Genomic DNA, 25,868 nt, shown 5'->3' on the forward strand with positions numbered 1-25,868 from the left:
GGCTCCTGAGGGGAAATAGGAAAAGGAGGGTCTAGCTTGTGAATGGTGCCAAGCATTAGCTGCCACATTGCCTGCCTGCATCAGATTTGCATAATTTTGCCCTTTCTCAGTAGCAGAAGTGCACGCACCTGGAGGGCTTTGATGGCAGAAACAGGAGTGCTTGGGGAATTTTGGCACCTCTAGGGTCAGCTGGCAGCTGAGAAAAGGTTCAAAGGCTCTAAATATTGAGCTTCAGGGCCCAAGTGCTCCTGTCCAGACTTCCTGAACTGATACTATTCACTATCTTTTTTCAGTAGTTGGACAAACATCGCTTCCATAATTTGGAAGTTGCTTTTGCAGTTTTCAACCCGCTTTGTCCCTCAAATGTCACTAAGCTGTTGAAAGTCCCACATAATAACCACTCTTACTACATTCCTTTTGCTTTTTTTTTTTTTTTTTTTTTAAATCTTCCTGATGTACTGGTCTTTTTAAAAGAGAACAAATTAATATAGCTTGTTCCCCAGACTCTGCCAATTATATAAGTAGATACTTATCAGCCACATTTAGGAGAGAAAAGGCTTCAAATTACCTATGTTGCCAGCTTGTGCCTGAGCAGATTACATGTTCAACTGGACACCGACATGCACACCGACAATTTGGTACAACAAAATAAGTCAGTCCATGGCCACTGTTGTACGTGCAACATGGTATGTTTCATCAAGTAGGGAAGGAAGGAGAAATCACAATTTGCTAATTGGGTATGGATCCCACCCCACGCTTCTGGAAACCCATGCAAGAATCCTCTGAACATATCAGAAAAATTCAAAAAACAGTAAAGAATAAAGTATCATTTGCTGACCCATAAGAGGCTTTTACTAAACTACTGGCTAGTAGCAAACATGCAAGCTACAGAACTGCACGTGACGTGCATGTCTTTTTTTTAAAGTAAACAGACATGTTTGATTATTTGTAATCCAGTATAATCCTGTGTGTAATGTTAAATATTTTAAGAGAATTTTGCTTCCATTTGTTCTCAGCTTGCTTGGCCTGGAGCCAAAACGCTGTTATTTTTAAAGGCAATACTTTGCTACGGGTTTCGGATTTCTTTCATATTGGTTCTTTTTATAACGATTTAAAATTGATTGTGCATAGCAAATCTACAAACAGCAAAAAAAACTATAGGAGAACATCTCACTTGTGCATGTAAACTACTGGTCTCATGTCCCAGGGTTGTGCAGCAGGAGGGACCCTACAAAGTACTTGCTAGGAGAAGTAAAATAGACCTGTATGTGCAGAAGAACAATTAAAATGCTGCCTCCACACCTACAAAGCCAAACGACAACCAGCTCCTTTGCATCTCCGCCAGGGAAGCAGCAGCAGGCAGATTTCTTAAAACACTGCAGAGCTGAGGATGCCACAGATGAAAGAACCGGGCTGGGGGTTAGGTCTGGAGAGAGCCTGGGTTGTGTACAGACTGGAACCAGGGCTCACGTGTTATTGACAGTATTGAATACACTGTTCAATGGCATTTTGAAGACAAAAGATGGAGCAAATCATCTCTAAGAAGCTGTTTTCCTCAGTGAAGGTAATACAGCAATTTTTCCCTACTAGTTTCTCATTCTCTGGCAGGGAGCATGTCTTTGCTCCTCCTGGGGATGCAGCTAGTGGACAGAGTTTGCTGCAACTTTCTGTTCCTCCTGGTCTCAGCAGGCATTTTGCATCCCTCCCCCCTCTTCACTCCACACCAGGCTACCACGACCCCTTCCTTCTGCTCTTCTCAGTCTCAGCACGTTTCAGATCTTCAGTTTAAATGCCTGGAATTAACCATACCATGCTTAAAAGTCAGGGACCTGGCCCAAACATGAACGAGTTGGGCTTTCAATGCAGGAGGTATTTTGTGTCAAGCAATGAAAAAACATCATAAGGACAGATTTGCTTCCATTGCATTCTAGCTTTTGGGTGGCTGGGACACAGGTTATATTTTCCAGTATTATTTGGCAAACATCAGGCTAGAAACATGCTTTCCTAAATGAAAACGAAGATTTGCACACAACCACCTATCTCCAGGAGCTGGGGCTTTAATTAAAATATCGATTATTGCAAGACTTGTAATGAAATTGCCAGTCAGCTGTGCTGAATGTCTCACTCTCCTCCCCTACCGATACAGGTTTCTAAAAGAGGTAACATCCCTTTCTTCCTAAAACTATAACAATGTAAAAAATAAGCAGTACGAACAGTCCAATTCTCTTGTAAGATATTTGTATAGGCCTATAACCTCTTTCAGGGATTTCTTCTTAATTTGTATTCATTCACAACCAGCAGAGAGAATGAAAAGTGTGGCAGGGAGAAACTCATTCCAGGAGTTCTGCAGCACCCTGCAGCTTAGCAAAGGTAATTTGTGTAGTTACAGCTCTTCTTTTATTGAACACATCTGCAGCAGTCATTGGATTGGGATATTTCCTTTATGCCTCTTTGAGAGCTAGTACATGTCCTGGGTGGAAGGTTGAAGTTGAAAAATGTTCATATAGCCTGTGACCAGCTATGGGAATACAAAAGCCAGACTGCTTTGATCCTATCAGCCACAGAAATGCTACAACACACACACGTAAAAGAGAAACAACAGAGAGGACTCATGGGTAAACAGCTATTTATTTGTTATGATCTCACCCTAAAGATTTTCTCATTAAGACTTAATGTGGTTTGGTACAGAGGTGAGCTGGGGTGCGGGGTTGGAGATCAAGCCTATAAATAACCAGCAAGTACGGAAAAAAAAAGGTTTAAAAAAAATTGTTCAGAGCTTTTTTCCTTGTCTCAAGTAAAATTTATAGATTTTACCCTACTGCCACCACACAGTGCTCTTCACTATGAGGATGAAAAGAAAGTAAGATACAATAGTTTTAGAGTGCAATTAAAAGCAAATTTGGAAAAAAAGCTAACAATGACTAAAACAAGCGTAGCTGCAGGCAGAAGAGACCCACAGACACAAGGCTGACGTTACCCAGCCAAAAGTATAAGGAATAGGGTTATACACTCAAAGGGCTCCCCTCACAGTGACTGGAAGACATGCGATGGCAGTGTATGCTCCCTTTTAAGCCCCAGGGGAAGTTCTGTTTGACCAAGCCACAGCTGTCTGCTGCTCCCTTCCTACCCCTCCCAGGCTGTGAAACATTCAGCAGTCAGTGACCCATTCTACTTCTGATTTTCTTCCTGCAGTTTCACGTTTCAATATCCTTCCTGCCACAACCAGAACTGCGAGCATTACTTTCACATGTATCCAAGGAAAGAAAGAGAGATTTCAGAAGTGTAGATGCAAACCTGCAGAAGTTTTTGTCAAAGCTTCGCACAATAGACCAACTGACAATTAATCTTCCCTTCTCCCCCAGCCGCAAGCTGTGCTTACATCCCCCCATGTCAGAGAAAAGCACATTCATCAGTTATCTGTCTCTCTCCAATCCCACTCACCAAACAGCTGTAATAAAAAAAAAATCACTTCTAAATTACTTCAGAATACAAAGGGAAATCTCTCCATTTTATAACGACTTTGCTAATTTTAACAGGGACAGGGATTCTTTTTCCCTCATGTTTCAAGCTAGCCTATACTTTCTAGGACATCATATTTTGTTCTCAATTTACTAAGAGTACTCATCCAGATTACTACAGGGTCCTCCAGCAAATGCAGATACAAATTGACATTAAGAAGACACACATTTCCTGTAGGAAGTCACCCTCTGTGAACCTTGCCTGCCCATAAGTATGCATAAAAGTGCACCTCCTTGAAAAAGATTGAATTCTTGTCCTGGGGGAATGGAGGAGGGAAGTTGTGCTATTAATAAATCCAAATGTTAGGCTTAACTCAATATGCAGAGTTGAGGCAGGGGTGATATATTTTACTCCCCTCTTTGAGAAAGAATGGCGAGGGAAGGACAGACATTATCATTTTTCCTTGGAGACAGCTCATTTTCCTTTATATGCTTATTCAGGATGCGTGGCTCAGGTGCTTTATCTGGGAGGCCTGGCAGGACCCTATCCCAGCCCCTTCCCCACATGTCAGCTCAATGGGTGCATGACACCACTGAAATGCCACGCTCTGTGCTTCTTTTCTGTCTTCAGCTTTCAACAGCAGTGAGGTATATGCGGTCTGGAGGGCTGTTTTGATTTTTTTTTTTTTCCCCCTCTCATGACTGAGAAAACCAACTCACGCATCACATTGCGCACTGCAATTGGGCACAAACAGGGAGTCATCCATCACTCTCCCAGGTTCCCCGTGTTTGCTCAAGGGTCTGTTTAAGGCAGTGTTAAGGGAGCTTTAAAAGCCCCAGACACAGCCAGGAAGGACGTTCTCCCCCCGTTTTCATCATTTGCACGGGAACTGAACCTCAGCGACTCTGCCCACATATGTGTCAGCACGACCAGGACGGCTCAGACTGCAGCACCTAGATGCAGTGCTACAGACATTTTGGCAGGTGGAGACTGAGCAGCAGAGCACAGGCAGCTGCAGGGACTACGGAGCTCCCTCAGGACCATGCAGGACCACTTCAGGCCTCCAAAATGCCAGAAAATAAGGCTGCTTAAAGTCGGCCTCATCCACACTTCCCTCAGGCCTCTAAATTACAGGTCGCACCTCAGAGAGGTGGCACCGACTTTCAGTGAGCCTCAACTAATAACTTGAGCTCTGTGACAGAACCGACAGCGTCGTGCCAGTGGCGTGAAACTGCTGAGAAGAGGGGGAAACTGCTTCAAGAGGAAAAGAATAAATAAATCAATGCTGTGAGCACTGATGGCAGCCTTCGTGACTGCACACTGCCCAGCCTTGGGTGCAGCTCCCCACAGACAGCACGGGGACGGACACCTGCTGCACGTGCTCGGTGGGCTCATAAAATACCTGACCCCTGGGCTGTCGGCATGTCTGAGAGCCACTGACACAGGCTTAATGCAGACGTGAAGAAAAGGAGCACCTGTGCCCTGAGCCTTCCTTGCCTGGCTGTGTCCCAGGCTCGCAGCTGGATAACCAGCTGTATCCCAGCTCTGAAGCGCTGCCAAGCGAGGAACCTCTCTACTGCCACTCCTTTTCTTTCTCTGTGCTGCTACTTCTCATTAGTTTCCCTTTTTCCACACTTCTGCTGCACAAAAGTTGCCCATCTGACAAAGAGTGCTACAGTCAAAATCTCATTATGGGCACAAGGGAACACACCTCGTATGTGGAGCCAACAATTAGCATTCATTGTTAGCCTAATTAACGTTTCAGCAGTAAAATCAAAATGAAACAAACAGCTATTCATCATCCAGTTACGTTGATACTAACACTTTCTGTCCACGTTATCTATTTTTTGCTAATTCCCATTAATAATACAATTCAGTTTGTTAGTCAGTGACTCCCTGGTACCTCCCCCTTTCTGTCCCATTATGCTCAGCTTTCTTCTGGGCAGTCACAGCGAGTTATGACGTCCCAGGTTCCCCACTAGGAGGAGGATGCCCTTGGGGGCCAGAGTTTCTTCCTCCTCGGTCTGAGGTCTGCTTGGGGTTTTCAGACACGTTTTTAATAGGTCCATGACTTCAGCCACAATTTCTTTAGGTTAAAACCATGCAATTTAACGGAGTTAAGGTAACACAAGAACTAAATTAGACATTAGTCACCCGTTGGGCAATTGCCGGTTCAGCTAAAACAAGCTTCAGACCAGACAAGGCCTGAAGCAGCCTTTGTGAAGGTAGAATAAAATTTGCAGTTTGTGGCTAACAAGGGCAGCATCACATTTCCTAAGACACAGGGCTGCAGGAGCTGTGTTCACACAGGCACTGCTGGTGCATACGCGCTCTCCTCCAAACAAGCATATGTACCAATTACCTGTGCCATAAACACTTCTGTCAGTAGAACTCTGCTTACCCCATCTTTTTCCAGTTACAGTCAAATTAACTGCCATCAAAAAGTGTTAGATTTTATTCCCCAAAACACCTGAGGTTTTCTTTCAAGCTGAAGTTGCTCAGCTCTGTTCACTTCTGACAAAGCCATGCTTTGATTTCAAGCAACAGCAGCTTATAGTTTTAAGCCTCCATCCTATCCTGGACACTAACATGCCAGAACCGCGTTAGTCATTCAGCACTGAAATCAAAGTTCAATTCCCACTGTTAACAGTAGCATTACTATAGCCTTTAGTAGTATAAGTAGTATACAGCACACAGATACAGGCATAAATATATATTTATACACACACACGCTCAACATTTGGGGTACGATACGAAATGACAATATATCACACTCTCAGATTCATTAAGGTTGGAAAAGACCTCCAAGATCATCTGGTCCAACCATCCCCCTACCACCAATGTCACCCACTAAACCATGCCCCTAAGCACCATGTCCAACCTTTCCTTGAACAACCCCAGGGACAGTGACTCCACCACCTCCCTGAGCAACACATTCCAATGCCTGACCACTCTTTCTGAGAAGAAATGTCTCCTAATTTTTGACAAACATCAGGCATTTATAAACAGAAAGGAATGAAAATCTAAAATCATAAATCTCAGATTGCCCATTTAATGAACTACCATATTTTTTCATAGACAGCCTGAATCTTGGATAATCCCTGCTGCTTTATAAGTGCCCATGTTTGAAAATAAGTTCTCTTACAACCTGCAGTGCAAAATAACCTGCGGTAAATCAGAAGAAAGGGGTACTGGTTAGAGATTATGGGGAAAGAGCAGAGGCAGATAACTCCAGGGTAATCTTCCCCCGTATTACCTGCATGTACGTAACCCTGCATTGTTGCTACGTTGCAAGGGCTTTAAATAGCAGAGAGAACCTAATTTCTGGTTTAGAAGAGATAGACTATGGATTGCTTATATAACTGAAAAGACAACATTTCATTACAAAACAATCAATTTTACAGATAATAAGTAGATGGTGTTAATAAACTGCTGGTGTAATTCTCATTTTGTTTTGAAGCTATATTCATCCAGGAGGTGAAAAATATAAAACAGTAAACGTCTTGCAGCTTATATAAGAAAAGATCATTAAGAAAAGATCATTAAAAACAAAATATAAGACCTGAGTAGAAACGCATGAAATCTTACAGAGAAATGAGAAAGATATGCATGTGCATGTTTGAGTTTATCCACGTTCAAATGACAATGATTCCCCAGATTTTTTGGTGGCCATATTATCTTCTGGTTTTGAATTAGTGCTAAAACATAATATGATAAGAGGCTTAAATTCCATTTACCTGATTGCAGTAAGTTAGGTTTCTAAATGCCTTTGAAGGTCTCACCTTTACATCTATTCAGTTTCCATTTCCAGAAATCCTAGCTTTTTAGTTCTCCCAAAATGACTCTGAGGATAAATACAATAAAGATTATTAAGTGATCGAACTCCTTGGTAATTGAGACTATGCGGATACCTCAGACAGGTGAATAAACACTCATGTTTGCCTTCAAGGCAATTTGACAATTTTCAGTTTACATCAGTTTGCCCATAATTAGAGGTGAGAAGGAAACAGGAAAGCAGAAAGTGGGAGGACTTCGGGATCAAAGCTAAGTGACCTTGACAGGAAGGAGGCTTTTATCTCTCCAGAAGGAAGCCGCCTCAGTTGGCGACAGTCACAATGTATGCAATATTTAAGATTTTGGTGTGGGACATATCGTGGGTGCAAATAAGCACAATTTTTAGGAATGTCTGAGATTTAATTAAATGCATATTTTGTTGCAAAAGCATGGATGTCCCTAGGTACAATCAGTAAACGTTTGATCACTTCATTTAATATTTAAGCTGCAGCATCTTCTGCTTCAGTCATTAAAGTCAGGCTAACAGAAATTTTACCAATAAAAACTAGAATAGCAGCTATTGAAAAAAGCAATTGTAGAACTAGATATGTAAAAGAAAAAAAAAAAAAGCAACATCCTAGCTCCGGTGACACAAAATTCACGAAATTCTCATCATTTTCAACAAGACCAAAGCTGGTCATTTCTGTACACTGCTATCTTTAAAAGTATCGGAGAAGTTAAGTATTTTCTCAAGCCAAAACTGAAGATGTATAGAGTAGTCTTTGCAGTCATGGAAGAACAACAGACTCACTCCTCTCTGATACAGAGCAGTGTCAGAGACTGCACTGACTCCTCAGTTGGTCAACTTCCATTTATAACTGGAATTACTTTTCCTGAACATTTACTGCTTTAGGGAATACCTTTTAGATGAAAAGGAATTTCAGAAATAAGAAGGCAGTCTCTCTTGTCCAGATTAGTATCTCATTGTTTTTTAAACAGAGACATCTGTTTACAGGCATGAAAGCACGCATTATGCAGAAACAGATTCATTTAATTCTGCTCCTCCCAAACTGCTTATCCATTTCTTTCTTTGATCTTGGCTATCAATCTTGGCTACTCCACGGAATTAATTCAGAATCAAAACTCCACTGAGCAACAAGGGCCAATTTTGCAGCCTTCAGTGGCTTGTACAGAGCAATGTTCCTCTGAATCCTGGACCAAGAACAACCACTTGTATCGCCCATTTTGTATATTTAGGATTAGCTCCTTTGGTTGCCTAAAACATAAAAACAGAGCTGTCTTAGATATTTCTAACCCCCCGTTTGCTGCATATATGATCGCATAATTATTTAGCATTAACAGCATAATTAAGAGTTGCAGTATGACTCCCCACTCCCTTCCCTTGAAAATAGTAGAAAAGAGTCTGGCTGGAACAAATCTAAAAACAAAACACCATATTCAAGTCTCCATTACACAAGGGGAAGTTTTCAGTAATTCCATTACAAACCCTACTTCCAAAATATATATATATATATATATGAATTCGCCTTCTATTCCAAGGAGATTCCACTTACAATTGCAAAGAACTTAACAACATTGTGAACACCCATTGTTCTAAGGCAGATCAAGAAATCTTTCCCAGACTTCTTTACTCCTAAGAAGCAACATGCTTACAGGGATCTGATCATAAACCACTGAGAGGAGCTTTCTCATGGAGTTCAATACGCAGAGGAGCATGCCTTAATAACAGAAGCATGGGCTTAGTCACCTGCACAACATTTGATGTTAATGGTGTATGCACACTGAGCTGCGTGCACCAAAAGAGAGAAAATAAATAAATAAATTTGTGATTCAAATTTCTTCAATATTCCTAATTAAACAACTCATTAAGGTTTTTCAAAGAACTAGTGACATAAGTGGCATTATGAAATTCTTCAGAAGCTATTCAGTCACAAGTAACGTTATTCTTCCATATATTTTCATATTCTAAGAAACATGAAATTACTAGCAAAAACATATTAAAAGGCCCCTTTCAAAGAAGAAAGCCACCTCTCAGATTAGCGATTTGAAAAGCAAGTATGCATGTTTCCTATTCAGGGAACTTCAAGAGTTTCAGAAACATCACTCAGCGTTCACAAAACCTCAGTTAAGTAATGAGTCACCATGGCTGGATCGCAGTGAAGTTTCTTGCCTCACCTGAAGTCACGGGCTGATTTCCCATACAGGTTAGAGATACAGCACAGATAGTTCCAGCTTGGAGCTGTACCATGAATAAAGATCATCTCATTTGGACAAGAATATCCTAGAGGGCAGAGTGCTAGAAAATCCCTGCTGTAATGCCATGATATTTATTCACCCTGGATGAACAGCAAGCATGCCTCATTCCCATTTAACAGTGATCATTCAACCCTAGTAACTCTGAAGTCACTCGGAAAAGGCTCAGTCCCCCTAACTGCCACAGCTTCTTTTGCCAGCTGTGAGGAGAACCCAGGACTCGCCACAGGTGTTTCCACTCCTAGCCATGTAGTCTTGCTTGAGAAGATCTCCAAGCTCCTTAATAGGATCCCAGGGAGGATCAAGAGCTGTGAGAAGGGAGGCCAGCAGATCTACATTAGCTCTCCTGCCTTCTGGTACAGCTTCTTAAGCTGTGAAGTTAATAGGGGTAACGTTAAGAGGCTTTTAAAGAAGCCATAGCCTTTTAGTGCAGCCTGTTACTGTCATGATCAAAGAAATAAGAGACTCTTTCATCAAAAAAAGAGACATGACCTACTAATCTACAGTTCTTTTAATAGCACATTTGTAATGAAATGAGTCTTAATGGGCATTCCTCTATTTTCCTGTTAATTGCTCCTGTTGGAGTGTATTTGCATAAATGGAGTTCACTTGCCCGCAATATGCTGAGCCTTACAAGGATTGCTGATTGGTAGCAGTCCACATCCATTTCTCCGTGGTAAATGGCCGTGGAAGTCCACAAGAAATAAGAAAGCCCTTAATGATCACATATAAAGCTAAAGTTTAGCTATTTCTACCCTTCCCAGGTCCAGTACGTTATGCCCCACCTACCTATTGTTTTCTCCTAAGTTCAGAGTGGGAATTACCATATGTTACTGTCAAAAAAGCACAGACAACTAGAGAGAGCATCAAGCCTCTAGCAGAGAGAAAGAAATAAACAGCAGCTGGTGACTAGAAAACTACTTAAGAAAGATAACTGCTTTGCTCTGCCACAGATGAAATGGGGCGTGCTGGCAACGGGGGTGGCGAGGAAAGTCCCTGTAAGGGAGAACTGCAAAAGGCAAGCAGAAGAGATTAGGGTCACTAAAAAAGAATAAAATGCAGCACTCAAATGTGGGATGGGGCTTTCCTAGAAATGTGAATTTACAGATGGCTGTAAATAAAAAAAATAAAATAAAGAAATAATAATCACTCATTACATATGAGAAGTGAATAACCTCTGACATGCCTAAATTGGAATCAGGTGAACTCTGCTTACCTGGTTTGCCTCAATTAGACCACTTGCTCTAATAATTCTGGTATCTCTGTCTGTGGGTTTCCTCTGTAGGAAACAAATTAGGACTTTAGCAATTAGTATCACCCTTGACAACAATATATACTGCCCAAAGCACAACCAAAATACTCTGTCAAAGAATTTTCTTCTATCTGTGTCAGTTATTGAACTGCCTAATTACTACTGTCAAAAATAGTCAGTCTTTGATAGGAAGATACTCTAGTGCCTGCTGAAAAAGAAGCTTCCCCCTGCTTGCTTTTATTCCTGGCTATGCTTGTGGCAATATAGCCTCTGCCTTCACTGTCACACTGCAATGCTTTAAGAAGAACTGCAAAGCCACTGAAACAGCTGCAAGCCCAGCTTTTTCTCTTTTCTCAAGCCAGGTTTTGGAGAGTATTTGCGACATCTTGGCTTAGAGTAATTGCTGATCAGCACAGAAAGGATCTGTTGCATGTGGCTCTGTCTCATTTACAGGAGCTTGCAGATGACATCAGGGGCCTCTGATGGCATGGAGGCAGATGCCTAATAAATGGTAGGTGGATGGAAAAAGCAAAACCCAGCATCTCATCTAGTTAAGGAAAAGATAATTTTCAGGGAGAAGCTGACGAAGATTTCTTTAATGTGTCTAATAATTCTGAATAGTTCCCTTAATAGAGATTTTTGGGTGGTAGCATCTCATACTGTTCTAAGAATGGAGTCTTGTTTAAAATAGCTGTCTATATTTTCTTTAAGAAGAAAGTCTAAAAAGTCACTGATCCCTTCTAAGAGCTCATCTATGAGACTTTCAAGTACCTGAGTCTGGAAAGAAACAGAAGAAAAGGTATTCAAACTATATAGCTTTTTCAATGAAGAGACAAAATGCTTTAACTTAGGCACATCAAGTCACCCGAGACCCTTCCTCTCTGGGTAGGAAGGCTAGGTTCCTTTTCAGACATCAAGTTTTGGTGCATAAGGTGGAGTGACTTTTTCTTTTATGGCACTCCTGCTTTAAAGAACCTGATAATAAAAGAAAAAATAAAAAAAATATATTTTGTAGGTTTAATAATAGCTTATTGCATGTATGAAAACCACAGTACATTTCACAAGGGGGTGGCAAAACTGCAGATTTCCAACAAGTACTGAGATAAGGTATTCCTACAGCATTTTCATGGCTTCAAGGATATTTTTGGTACTGCTGAAAGCACTTTGGCTATCACTTCAGGCACATCTACTACTCTGCCATCAAGGTATTGATTAGGAATAAACAACCCATGTGTCAGATACGCCCAGCAGTAGAAGTGCTACCAAGTTGTTTTCCTACTAAATGTAGTTGTTTTCTTAGCTGTTTTTATCTTCCCTCCATCAAGGACCAGCTTAATACTATTTACAGTATTCTGTTGTATCACCTGCTAGTCACATACCTGTCCCCAGTTTTAGGATATAATGCAGTTTTAGCTGAATGCTTTTCTCTGCAGGGGAACAATGAAATGCCATGGATGCCTGTCCCCACGTCACCTGCATGAAGCAGATGCAGCTGGAAGCCTTTGGCAAGACCAGTTCCTACTTCCTGCTAAAGTCACGCAGAAGTAGCTCACAGAAAGGACAGGATCGACCCTTTCCATGTAGCTGCTGGCTGCAGAGGTGAACAGCCTGTGACACCTGTGTAAGGTTGCTGGAGTTGCTGCTCTTGCCTGCACACCCAGGCAACGTCAGATGCTTTTCCAGGTGCTCCTGCTGCAATGTCACCTGCCCGCACACCCTGTAGCATGCGCCAGCATGCTGCTGGTATGTGCAGCGAAGGTGGACGTGGTGATTAAAGCACAGGGACTATGTCTTGACTGGCACACCATCAGGAAGGAAAAAGAATAAAAATGTGATTAAAGTGCTGCCGTGTGACTTAGGAAAGCCGAGTCCAGGTTCCAGCCCTGCCACAGGTAGAACCATAAAATGGTTTGGGTTGGAAGGGACCTTAAAGACCACCCAGTTCCAGCCCCCTGCCATGGGCAGGGACACCTCCCACCACACCAGGTTGCCCAAAGCCCCATCCAGCCTGGCCCTGAGCACCTCCAGGGATGGGGCATCCACAGCTTCTCTGGGCAGCCTATGCCAGGACCTCACCACCCTTACTGTAAAAAAAATTAAAAATTTATACATATATATTTTCTTCCTTATATCTAAAATGTCTGATTTATATCTAAATCTTCCCTCTTTCAGTTTAAAACCATTGCTCCTTGTCCTTTCGTACACACTCTGGTAAAAAGTCTTTCTCCATCTTCTGTATAAGTTTACATATTGAAAGGCCACAGGAAGGTCACCCCTGAGGCTTTCTATTCTCCAGACTAAAGCCCCAGCTCTCTCAGCCTTTAGGAGAGGTGCTCCAGCCCTCTGATCATTTTTCTGTCCCTTCTCTGGACCTGCTCCAACAGGTCCACATCTTTCTTGTGTTGGAGGCCTCAGAGCTGAGCGCAGGGCTCACAAGAGCAGAGCAGAGGGAGAATCCCCTCCCTTGCCCTGCTGCCCACTCTGCTTTTGGTGCAGCCCAGGGTACAATTGACTTCCTGGGCTGTAAGCACACATTGCCAGCTCTTATCTGATTCTTCATCCACCAGCAGTCTTTCTCTGCAGGGCTGCTCTGTCAATTGATCCCTAGTCTGAGCTGATATTGGCAATTACCCTGACCCAGCTGAAGGACTTTGATATTCTTGAATGACCACAGATTAGTCACTTAATGCAGCCATACAATGGAAACAAGAATATTTCCTCTTCTGTGATATGCCTCTGTCTTGTGTGTTGAGACTGTTTATGCACAGTGGATATAAGATATGATTTCAGTGTTTCTAAATACAGAGACTTAGCATCGGCATCTCCGAAACAAGACAGTACTGAGGCTCTTTTCAAACGGCAGGTGAAAAAATCAAACTATCTGAAAGCAGATAAACCACATCATCAGTCCCCTCACCAGCTACTGAATAATCTTATAAAAGTCATGCAGTCATCTATTGCCATTACCTCTGAGGCACAAAAGGGAGAGGGATACCTCTCACTTTGCCTATTTTGTCAGTGTGTGCTTTTGTGAAGGCTGGTGTTTGTGTGCATTCAGGTTCACTGGGGTTAAAGCAGTTGCATTGTTCAAAAGGGCCATGCTAATAGATCCCAATGCAGGATGGAGGTAGTAGTTATCTTAACATTTCTGCTGCATTCAGTTATTTTTATAGTTCTGGACCTTTTCTCCTGCTGAGAGAACTGAAAAAAAAAATGGTTTTCAAAGACACTATAATCAACCACTGCTGGCTGCAATTACATTGTGTACTTGATGTCTTCAGAAAGAACCTATGGTTAAAACTACAAATCTTTTGGTTTGAATTCTCCTGGCTCTGTTCTGTTTGGTATTTCAGAGGTGTATTTACAGAAATGATCACTAGGGTATATGGGTTTATATAACAAAGATATCAAAAAAAAGTGAGCATCAGAAGATTAAAATTTCATCAGCTATCTTTACTCTGAAAAAATGACTTTTTTTTTTTTCCTGTTTATGACTGATATTTACAAAGGAATACCCCATGGAGAATGAAGGAAAAAGGGCATTTGGATTTCAGAGCAGTAAAAGCTAATTCACACTTGAGAAAATTATTAGATGGAGACTTTCAGATCTGACTGGTCATAAGAGAGACATAATTGTAAAGTAAGCTCAAACTCAACTGCTTTTTAAGTCCAAGTCAATTATGGACAAGTCTGCAATGTTACAGCTTCTGAGTACATGAAACTTAGCTATTACTGGAAATATCCAGCAAGAAATTCTTTCCTATATATGAAAATGTATCAATATGATATATTTGAATATATGAATATGGCACTGAAAATAAAAGAATATGATAACTTTGGAAGCCTCTATTTTTCAAGGTTAGCTGGAATACTTTCTTTTCTTTGTGTAGCTATTGCTACTTTAACCTTTCTCCCCATGATGAGAAAGTAATTTTTTTGCAGATTTTCCTTACAGCCTTAATCCTTTTCTTGCAGTCTTGCCTGCGGGGTAGCAGAACTTGGTGTTTTTGAGGACAGTCCCAATGACAATTTGAAGTCCTGCCTCCTCTGGGTTGCTCAAATTCTTTTAGGAACTGGGATATTGCTTCTTCAGCATGGCTTTGCAGCAAGGTAAAATTCAAGCAAATAACCATCAGATCCTCACCTAGCATGCCTAGTTCCAAACCGTGGACTACCACATCCTACACACCAAATCTAGGACTCGGTATCCAGCCATTCTCCTTCCCCCAATTAATGTTTTACCCACCCTTCATTCCTCAGGCTTTGAAAACAAAGTGTTGGTTCCTTCCTCTCTCTCAGGAAGGCCTGACAGGTTAGACACTTGCACCTGATGTCAGGGCCAGGGGAAGGTCGTTCCCTGCAGGAGATGGTGATTATGGAGAGCACCTCTGCCTGCCTGGTCCCAGCACAGGACTGGCAGCTGAGCCTCCTGCACTGGGAAGCTGCGAAGCTGCAACCTGTGGTCAGGCAGCCACAGCTGGCAGTTTGCTCTGTAGGACTGTTGGGGTTTTATGCAGGGTCAGTCCACCTGGTAAACTCACTTGGTGTTGGCTGGGTAAGCATCTAGAAGTTATTATATCAAAATTCTTGTACTGCTTTCCCCCATCCTTCGTTTTCTATAAAATTAAACATAAATTACAGCTTCCAGGGCAGAACCCTCCTTCTCTTCTGAAGGTAGTGGTAGACACTTCAAGTGATACAGTCGTTGGTGAAGCCAGGGACTAGTTTGCACCTTTTCACCACTGCCCATAAAACAGGCTTGATTTTGAGGCAGTAGAGGCACGTGCACAGGTGCATTCACAGTGTAATACTGCTAGAATTAAACAGTAGGGTCTGTTCTCTGCCTTTGTGCATTTCTTTCCCAAGAACCTAAGCAATCTTGATGAGCATAGATGCAGCTTATTTCTTCAAATAAATAAATTAAAAAAAAAAGTTAAACTGTTCTTGTTAGTTGAATATTCACGGGGTATATCTGTATCATTCCCCATACTCAGTTTCCTCAATTATTATGACACATCAGCTATTAACGTTCACCTCTTTATTCACTCTTCATGTGAGAATAACAGTAAATTACCAATTCTTGAATAAAATCAATGTTAAATCAAATGTAGTAGTGGACCTTAATCCTAATGTGTGAAGCTTTGTACCCAACCCTCAAACAGTGAAACTATACTTAGATGACTAAGGAATAAAAAATCTATTATAATGGTACTTCTTCTTGAATAAAGGTTATGTCAGAAATTTTAGAGATTGTTGACATATTTAGAGACTATTTGCAATCTAATCATCAGTGGCCCATAATGTTCGACATCGATATATATACAGAAACAGAACTGAATTCATGGGATCTGAAAAGAAATAATTCTCAAGTCCAGGATCTAGGACAATTTACAAGTCATATTCCTTTGGGAGTCTATTGAGGAGGGAATACGATGGGGCTGAAGAGAAAGGAATAAAAAAGCCAATGTTTTCCCTCTCCTTACTGGTGTCTCTGATGGGAAGGCTCCTTGCTAGCCTGGTTCATTTAACCACCACCTAGGAAGAGCAGCACAACCCACAGTGCTGCGAGTGGAGGTGGGACCTCTCTGGGGTTCTTCCTGCCAAGAACCTGCACCTGATGGCTGTCACTGTGCCAGAAAGCCATCTCCAGGACTGTGCTCCCTGATACATTGGCAGAACCCTGATGGACACATTTCCTCCGATTTATACTTGCAATAATGAAGTACTTTGCAGGAAGGGTGTAAATTCGCACTGAATTCTCACATCGGTGGCATGAAGACATCTACATTAACGAGATACTAGAGGAAAGGGTGAATAGAAAGGTTGACTATGAAAATCATCACCTAGGGGAAATAATTTTGAAGTAAGTTGATATTTATAGCGATTAAGCAATTGTCTGAGGTTTTGATCCTTCAAAGAGGCATGAATATAAACTTTAAACCTGCGACTTGTCACACCAAAGACAGTTCTTTGACTGCAAGTGACATTGCTTTTATGTTAACAATCATCATACCTAAACTTAGACTGGGATTTTTTTTTTAAGCTTGGGTATGCAGATTCCTCCTTCTCCCATAAAAAGCCCATATTTGATATATATTTGAGCTGACAGAGCTAAGCCAGTTGTCTGAGATTGTTGTACGGGAAAATCGATCGTTTTTCACTCTTGACATTTCAGTTGATTAACACAGTGCGTTCCCCAATCAGCTGACCAGCTGATGGTTGAGGAAAGTGAGATGTCTGAAGTACTCTTTCTGTCTTTCTGCCTGTCTTTGTATGGTGTGAAGAAAACAAAGAAATTTTAACTCCCATCCCTTGGTCTGGACCAAAGGAAATGTAGGAAATGTCCCATCAATTATATTTGCACACCTTCAATTAGAGAAAGAAAAATGTCCCTGGTCAATGACTTGTTTTCAAACTAAAGACAGGAGTGAACACAGAGATTGTAGGTGAGCAACCATTACGTTGCAGAGACCTCTCTGGAGCATGAGGCATTGGGACTGAAGCACAAATATCAGTTAAAAGCCACAGGAGCTCACTCTTTACTAAAGGCTCATCTCCGAGCATATTGCTCCTGTCCTTTTTATTCACCTCACTGAATTTATCATTATGACCCATAAAATAGTTATCAGCACCTATAGGGCAAAGACACCCTGGACTTCGGTGGGTACTTACCCTGACTGCACACTTAAGCCGAGGTCTGTAAAAGTGTCTCTGCTCTCTTGCCACTCACACAGAGGCTGTCAGGGCTTAGCTGCTCAGCCACTATGCAAAGACCACCCAGTCAAGAGGCGCATTATGGGATCATGCCCTTATTTCAGCTTTTTGGACACATCTCTGCAGAGAAGAATAAAAGACCGTATTTGACAGCTATGATATCATTCTCGTGAGCTATATTTCAGCATGAGCCACTATAAAACCTCTCCCATGACATCAGAGCTGTGAAATATAGCTGACTCAAGTGCAGAAAATTCCTTCATAGGAATAATTGTTTCCTGGCAATTGGCATTTGAAGGACTGATCCTTTAAAAGGATGGCACAAATCCTATGCAGGCGACTCTGCTCTAGGCAACACTGCTCAGAAAACATTACATACAGGAGCAGAGGCATAGAGCCCCACTGAGGGATTTGGCCGTGGAGGCAATGAGATGAGCGCCGGGGGAGCCTGTCAAGTGATGATTTTCATTCCCTCATGCCTCAGCAATCCACGTAGTCTTCACTAATCGCAAAATAATAGGTTTGCTCGTACGCTGTGCTCCCTACCTCAGACCCTGCCTCCCTAGAGAAGCAAGCCATGTGTGTGCAGCCAGAACTCGCATCTCCTTGTCCTTTCCCACCCACACTCCATGCGAGCCTCATGCCAGGTGTGCTGCTAGAGGGCTCTCTCTGTGCGTGCACGTATGTTTGCACGGGGGTTGTGCCTACAGAGCCACGGGTCGGCATCTGCCTCACAGCACTCAGAGCCCCCAGACCTGCAGGGCAGCGCTGTTCCTGCCTACAGAAGACTCACCCGTGCTAATGAGAGCTCACTAGGAGCCTTCTCTGCTCGCCGGAGGAAACTACACCACTTCAGAATTAATTGTGCCTTTTCCACTCCTCCTCTTAATGTTAAAAAACTGACTCCTTCCCAACCAGAAGTTACCTTCTTACGCTATTTTACCTTGTGAAGCAGTAAAATGATATTGTCTGAACAGCCCTGTTCCATTACGTACTATCCATCTAAAAGCTAAGTGGTATTTCTTTATAGAAAATGATTTACTAAGAGGAACCGTAAGAGACTTGAGGTTATTTTATACAACTTGTTACTAAGAACAGTGACAACCAGAAGAGTGGCTAACCCGAGGCATTGTAAATGCTTTAACTCCATCAGTGTAGCTCAGAAGCTAAATTCTGCCTGATTTACACCTTTAAAAAAAAAAAAAGAAAAAAGAAATTAAACACATAAAATATAGCTTTAAAAATTATCTTTGATGTAGAATATGATCCAAATAGCGACACATTAAATACTTAGAAAACAAAACAAATCTCTTTTGATTTGATATGAAGTCAGATTGCTGTTCAACAATTTTATTAACAAACATTGCGAGCTGCTGTGTTGAATTTTGAGCTGGTTCAGAATGATCTATATTTTTTGATCAGGATATTGAAAAAAACGTTTCCAAAGAGCATCTGTGCAAAATAAAATGAAAATCAAGCAAATGAACCTTCTTTAAGAGTATGGATCTGTTTGGACTAAAAAATTGAACAAAGTGTTTATGAAAAATACTCTTATATGTTGTAGAATGTTTCCGTCAACTAATTCTGATTTCTTCAGATTATAAAATGTTCCAGAGCTGATCATTAGGCATTTGGTTATCTGATATCATTTCTTCTTTCTGAGTAAAAGCTTTCAACTGCTTTAAAACAGAACTGTCAACACCGAGCTATAGTACTGTATGGATGGCTTTTTTCATGATGAAAATCATGCGGTCTTCTAAGATGGGGATCATTTTCATATTTATTTTGTAGCTGCACAGATATTTAATATTAATAATAGGAAACAGTAGCTAGTAAGAGCCCACAGATAGAGATGAACTAGCTGTTTTTCATAAGTAATTAATGAAAACATTTACATATATAACTATGTATTTAAAGATTCAGAACTCAGCATAAAACTCAGGCAGTAGGTAAATAAGAAAACCAAAATGTCCACTTAATCTCCTACATAGTATTAAACAGGTCTAGCTTGTGGGACATATTGACAAATACATACATATATTTCACTAACTTGTTTACCTGACCCTTCTAAAATGAAGTTAAAGGCAACATTCCTTACATTTTAGGGGAATTTTCTGGAGTTATTTTCAGTCCATAACTATAGCAACCAAAATGCTTCCTGAGAAGCGTGTGCATTCTTGCTAGCCCTTCTTCAACATAGTAAAGGAATCCCATCAAGATCGCTGGTCAGAAATTAATCAGTTATATCCTGAAGTCCAGGCCATAAAAAAGGAAATGCCTTGTTTGCCTTAGTCCATGAATGGAAGTAAACGGAGGCAAAGAAAAAAAAAAAGAAAAAAAACAACAACAATAACAACACCAAAACACATCAAGACTACCTCTTCCAACTCAACATAGATTAACTCCAGTTACTTAAAGGACCACCTGCAATGTTCTGAATCAGGAATAGCCCTACTTTTCAATGATCACTATTACTCTTCTACTTTTTGGACTTGCTTGCTGTAATGATGAATGTTAAATAACTTTGAAAATACTTAAAATGTTATTATTTTTCTTTTCAGAGATCCTTTGAGACTGCAAAAGCTATTTAAAGAAGGAAGACGGCATGAGATTGGATTCAGTGCAGTAAAGTAGGTTAGTTTGAGGACAAGAAAAAAGTTGCTGTTTAGATCTTCTCGTGTTGTCGTGATGAGAACTTACCATTGCTTCTGGCTGCTGTTTTGGGCTGGTCAGCCCCACCAAAGTTTCTTAACTTCGTTGTCCAAAAGGACTAGTGGCTTTCCAGAGAAGGGAAAGGTTTTGGTATTGTCTGGAAACAGCAGGAGAGAACTCAGTCGTTCCAAAAGGAGCTGGATGTGGAATCAGTTCTTTTTATTGGAGGAATACACAGGAACTGACTACCAATATGTTGGCAAGGTAAGATTCTTTTAGACACATCTATGTTTTGATCTTAGAAGAGTTAGAACAAAGCCTGCTACAGCTTGCACTTCTCATTCCTGTCTGCCCAGCTTCAGAGGACATTAATTCAGCAGAAAGGTTAGTACACTTCAGCTTCAAATTGTAATCCACAACAGAAAGTTCCCAGTTTAACTTGCAAGTCCTATGGCCAATCATACACAATTCTTTTAGAGTTGTTTTTTATTTGTTTGTTGTTTTTTTTAAATATTTTTTTTGTCTGGAAATAACGCAACTCAATTATACGACAGTCTAGGCCAGTTATTAGCTTTAAAATTTAATATGTGTTTTCCTTCATGCTCCTTAGCTTTGTAGCGTCAAACTATATATACCTGAAGAGGGTCTAGTCCAAGATATTTGGGATTCACAGTACTTTGGTGATGATTTACTCTACCCAATAGAAGGCAACCATTTCATTGCTTATTCCCCACTGCACACACCAACACTGCAGCCATTTTCTGATGAGGTTTCGTGGTGCTCTGTGACATGACCATCATACCACAAGCCATGCTATTACAAAGAGTTGAAGAACACTGTGCTTATACACTAAGCAGTAACAAGCAGCTAAAAACTGCTAAGCTCAAAGCATGCTGACAGAAAAGGGTCTACAAAAAAAATAAAAATTTATACCACCCCAACTCTGAGAATATCCACCTCCCTGAGCTGTAGACCCCCATGTAAGTAACAACCTTTGTGTGAACTGTAGAGCAACTGCACTCGTGGTAAATCTAGAGAGTCTACACTGCCCAAGGTGCCATAGTCTATAGGAGTCTCTTCTTGCAAAATATAGAAATTATGCTATTGATGATGACATTCAAAGTAGAAACAATACAGCTTAGTTTTCCAAACTAAAACAGGATTGTGTCTGATCTAGTTTGATCTTTCGAGCCTCTCAGCAAAGGCTACAGATCACAGTGGTTTGACATTTTATCTCCCTCTACAAGCTTCTGAGCATCCCCATGAGAGATGGTGGCTGCTTTTCTTGCCTGCCAATCAGCTGTCACTCAAAGTTGGATGTGTCACTCCTTTCCCACTAAATGGCTGCAAGGCATGATTCAAATGAAGAGCTACTCAGCTGGCGTAACACTCATAGAGCTCCAACCAGGATAATCAGCATTCACGAAGAGTACCATTGAGCCCAATCTACAGGAAAAAAGCCAAAGGCAGAAAGTTCTCAGAGAGAAGTAGAAGGGAAGATAAGAGGGTAGGAAAAAAAGCCAGAAGAGAGTAAGAGGGGAGAAGTAGAAAGACAGAGGTGGATGGAGAGGAAACTTTACAAAGAGGAATCAAAACAGGGCGAGGACAAAGGGAAATCAAATGGGGATGGGAGTCAGGAAGAAAGGTTACCTAAAGAGAGCACAATAAAAACAGAAGACGAGACAGCAAACGAAAAGCAGCAACAAAACCCCAAACAGATAAGAAATATGGAGTCAAGGAAAAAAAAAAAAAACACAAACTGGAAGACAGCACTCCTTCATGCACTCTTCTATTCCACAGATTACCAGTGGGGTATGAGGCAGTGGGGTCTGTCTGCAGCACATCGTTTCCACTGCAAATCCTGACGTTAAACCTTCTCAGTCCGAAGTCCCCCACACTTTCCACTGCAGAATTCAAGCAGAATCCATTGACTTCAGAGGGGCTGATAGGGGAGCAAATATTCCTGCAGGATAAATTTGCCGAGACAGTTAAAAATGGCCTAGTTGGACCAGAAAATCAAGAAAGTTTGAAGTGGAGTCACTGAGAGAGAAAAAAATGTGGATGTTATTTTAAAAAGTTATTCTCCTGTCTATTGGTACTTTAATATAATACACTTACTATTACAAAGCATAGAAATGAGACATAATGTATAAATGTCATTGATTCTGTGTCCCTAGGCTGTTCACAAGTGGCCTTTCACACGTCTTTCAAATGCCAGAAATGCTCACACCCTTGTAATTGAACAATTAGCCAAAAGGCATGGAAGAGCAGCCATTTATTATTAGAGAAAGTTGAGTATTGGTGTGAGGATAAATGATAGAAACAGCTGAATGTCTCCAAATTGAGGTAACCAGGCAATTTAACTGAGCAATTAAACTCGATTGGTGTGGGCAAATGAGGATAATGAACATGTTTATGAAGCATATTTTAGCTCAGAGGACAAAATGATAACTTTAAATATGAACTGAAAATGGTCCGAATATTTGGCTATCGTCTTTTTATTCTTATATCATAAGGAAATATGAATAGGAAGGTCTTTGAAAACAGAAGCAATATATTTATATAAAGGGGAATTGTACTCGTGTCTTACTGTATAAGCAGTCATATCTAGCTGTTCTGTTTTTTGTGTTCAGTGGTTGAAGATATTGGAATTAACTTCAGAATTATAAAAAAGATGTACATAAGCTACAAGAAAAAGAAATTTTTTTAGGCTGCTTTTGCTTTTTTCTTTTCTGTTCATTGTTCACATCTGTTTAATTCAAACACCTGCACCAAAATTTGAGATATAACATGTCTGCGGTAAAAGATTCCAACAACATTATTTCGATAACTGCCCAAATTACAGTTGTAAAAGCCTGTAACTGTTTATGCTACAAACCCCACATTTATATCATAATAGTTTTGGAGAGAAGGGAAGGAATGCATTCAGGTCTGAGATAATAAAAAAGGTAATCTCTGAGGACATCAAACAGCGGTAGAGCTCAGGGCAGTACTGAATGCAATGCTGAAGCATCATGAGTCACGGACCAGAGCACTACAGTGCTCTGTGTACTCTATATCCAACGAACCCAAATGCTTCCATCCTTTAGGAGATAATTGCCTAAGCATATACAAAACAACATAGCCGTTTTCTGGTACCCATGGCTACTGTGAACTGTTACAAAGAGGTCCCCAGTTTTGTTTGACATGTATTTTACTGTCAACCCAAATACACTGCTGTGTCACCTTGGACACAAGAAACTGCCGGTGTTATCAATACAAGTTGATCGTATGCTGTGGCACTGACACCAGGGCCACCATTTTATCATCCGGTGCTTGAATTCCTGAATTTCATTCCCGTATATCCACTAAATAAATCCTTTTAAAAGGAATAGAAATTCACACCTCCAGTCCTGGTTAGTCTCAGACACGACAATATAAGGAACTTGTACAGAAGTTCTAGACTGGAATTATTCATTGCACTGCTGAATAACTTGTAAGCCACAGCTATTCACTGAAGTGTGATTGATGGGCATGGTGACATTTTAACCTGAAGATATCTTTTCTTCTGGTTCAGGAATTATGGAACTTGGCAGGGACTCAATCCCAAAATAAAATAAAAAGATTACATGAGCATCAAAGTAGAGAAGTGCCAAGTACTACAACCCAGAAAAATCTGCAACCCTTGAGTTAGGTTTCTACAAAGATCTATTTGTACCAATGGTTGTTTTGTACACTTTTAAAGGGCTGGGGTGAATGTTTCTCTAAATCACAGGTAAGCGATGAAATGGTAGCACAGCTATATATGAAAATATATGCTATGTTCCCTAGAGGTCTTCAGATATTACTGGGCAACAGAGTGAAAAAAAATCTGCCCTGTTACAATTGCAGGCTCTGAGGTATACGTACCATTTGTATGCACCTGATGTCTTTACACAGCTATTCCACTGGCTGCATAAAATCCATGTACTGGCATCCATCACCAAGTCATCTCATCAAAGCACAAACCTACAAGTCATTGTTACATAAAGGGATAGGATGCCTCTTCCTTTTAGACTAAAGAAAGATCTGAACAAGTCTTAAATCTTACTAATTAACCCAGAAACTGCTTCTAGCAGCCTGCAGTAGAAAGAAGCAACTTGCTTTCCTGATGACAGCAGGCACAACTGTGGAGCGGTTCTGTCACACTCTGTCTGTCTGACAGTAAAAGGAAACTTCCAGACACACTTTTCATTTTTCCTGTGTCTTACTGATGTTCATATAATTCAAGCAGTATGCTTGCCTGGAAGCTATCTGATGTTTCTACCTGTACCACCCATCATAAACAATCAACCTTTTCTGACAACTCCATTTTTCAAGAAAGATAAAGTCAAAGTCCTGCCACTATGTGCCCTGGCAAAGCAGAAAGGATACTGCAGCACTCTCAGCAGAACCAGAATCCTTTCATTTGGTGTCGAAAGAACCGCTGGGAAGGATGGGCTCCCCTCTGTCAGGAATGGCGTAGGCACCATTGATCCTGCTTCTGAGGAGGAGGGATGCACTGGATATTGCAGTATAATTTCCAGTACTATTCTGCTTTCTTTTTACTGATTTTACTTCTGGCTACAGCTGGACTGAAGGCAAGCATCATCAGAATCCAATCAAACAAAAGTCAGAGTCCCTCCAAACCACTCTGAGTTAGTGGGACTAAGTCACGTACTAAATCACAAAACAAACAGGATTTACTTGCTCTGCCTTGAAACTAATGCTGTGATATATTCCTGATGTCTTCAGTTTACCGTTCCAAATGCAGTGACCATTTGTTATCTTTACAACACCTACAATTAAAACTTCTGTTTGTGACTTCTACCTGTTGAGCGAGTCTACTCAAAACAGTTTTAGATTTCTCTTGATGTTCAGGATATCATTTCTTTAGAACTAGATTCTACGCTCTGCTTCCAGGAGAAACAAGCCAGTCTCTGGATGGCCTCTTGGTGCTGAGCAATTCCTTGGTCTTGGAGGGGCTCACAGCAAAACTGTCCACCTGTAGGTTGCATCAGCTGAGTTGATGATTGCAGCGCAACCCAGAGCACACATTGGGCTCTGTGCTGGACCCCTGTCCCTGGAAAGACCTCAGCATTGTTCTTTCACAGCCAGATGTGCACGTGAAATTTGTGCATATCACGCAGGAGAAGGAGGACTAAAGCTTTGTTCCTTTCCAGATGCAGCCTCCCTCCGGCACACCATCTGTGTGAGGGCACCAGGGTCCTTGGGGAGCACTAATGGCTGTCAGCACCACGCTCTGCAAAGCCACTTTTCTTTTAGCAGGGCGCAGGGCATTTGTGGACCGCTGATGAAACTCCTGCCCTTGCTCCTGACAAGAAAGTCACAGGGTCCTTTACGAGTACCAATATTAGTTACTTGCAATGATATGTTAAACGCTGTGGTGAAAGAAGCATTAGCACCAGCGTTTTATAAATGAGGAAACTGATGTACAGGGAGGTTAAATGACCTATGCTAAAAATCAGAACTCTCTAAACCACGATCAAAAATAATAATAATAATAATAATAAAAAAATCAAGAGTTCTTAGCCCCCACCTGCCTCCTGCTTCAACAGGCTGAATATGTGTCTTTCTTGTAAAAAGTGGAACAAATGCCGCGGCACGTCTGCACTTCCTTTATTCCTCATCCATCATTCATATTTTATGTTCCACCACTTGACTTTCCCAACTGCCCTTCATTCCTATATTGAATTGCACACACACACACACATACTTGTCTTAT

General features: G+C 41.1%; 1 protein-coding gene across 4 annotated transcripts in view; it reads left to right on the forward strand.

Annotated features, from left to right (window-relative positions):
• CDH6 (cadherin 6) overlaps positions 1-25,868 on the forward strand; it is a 105,143-nt gene that overhangs the window by 31,357 nt on the left and 47,918 nt on the right. For 2 of the 4 annotated variants that reach the window (XM_035567238.2, XM_035567239.2), the window contains exons 2-3: positions 14,735-14,869; positions 20,035-20,389. In XM_035567238.2, coding sequence (XP_035423131.1) covers positions 20,162-20,389 — 228 coding nt within the window. In that variant the 5' untranslated portion in view covers positions 14,735-14,869; positions 20,035-20,161. The remainder of the gene's footprint in view (positions 1-14,734; positions 14,870-20,034; positions 20,390-25,868) is intronic. The other 2 variants (XM_035567236.2, XM_035567237.2) reach the window with 1 other exon arrangement.

Source organism: Cygnus atratus, chromosome 2 (genome assembly GCF_013377495.2).
Source record: "Cygnus atratus isolate AKBS03 ecotype Queensland, Australia chromosome 2, CAtr_DNAZoo_HiC_assembly, whole genome shotgun sequence".
Classification (NCBI taxonomy): Eukaryota; Metazoa; Chordata; class Aves; order Anseriformes; family Anatidae; genus Cygnus; species Cygnus atratus.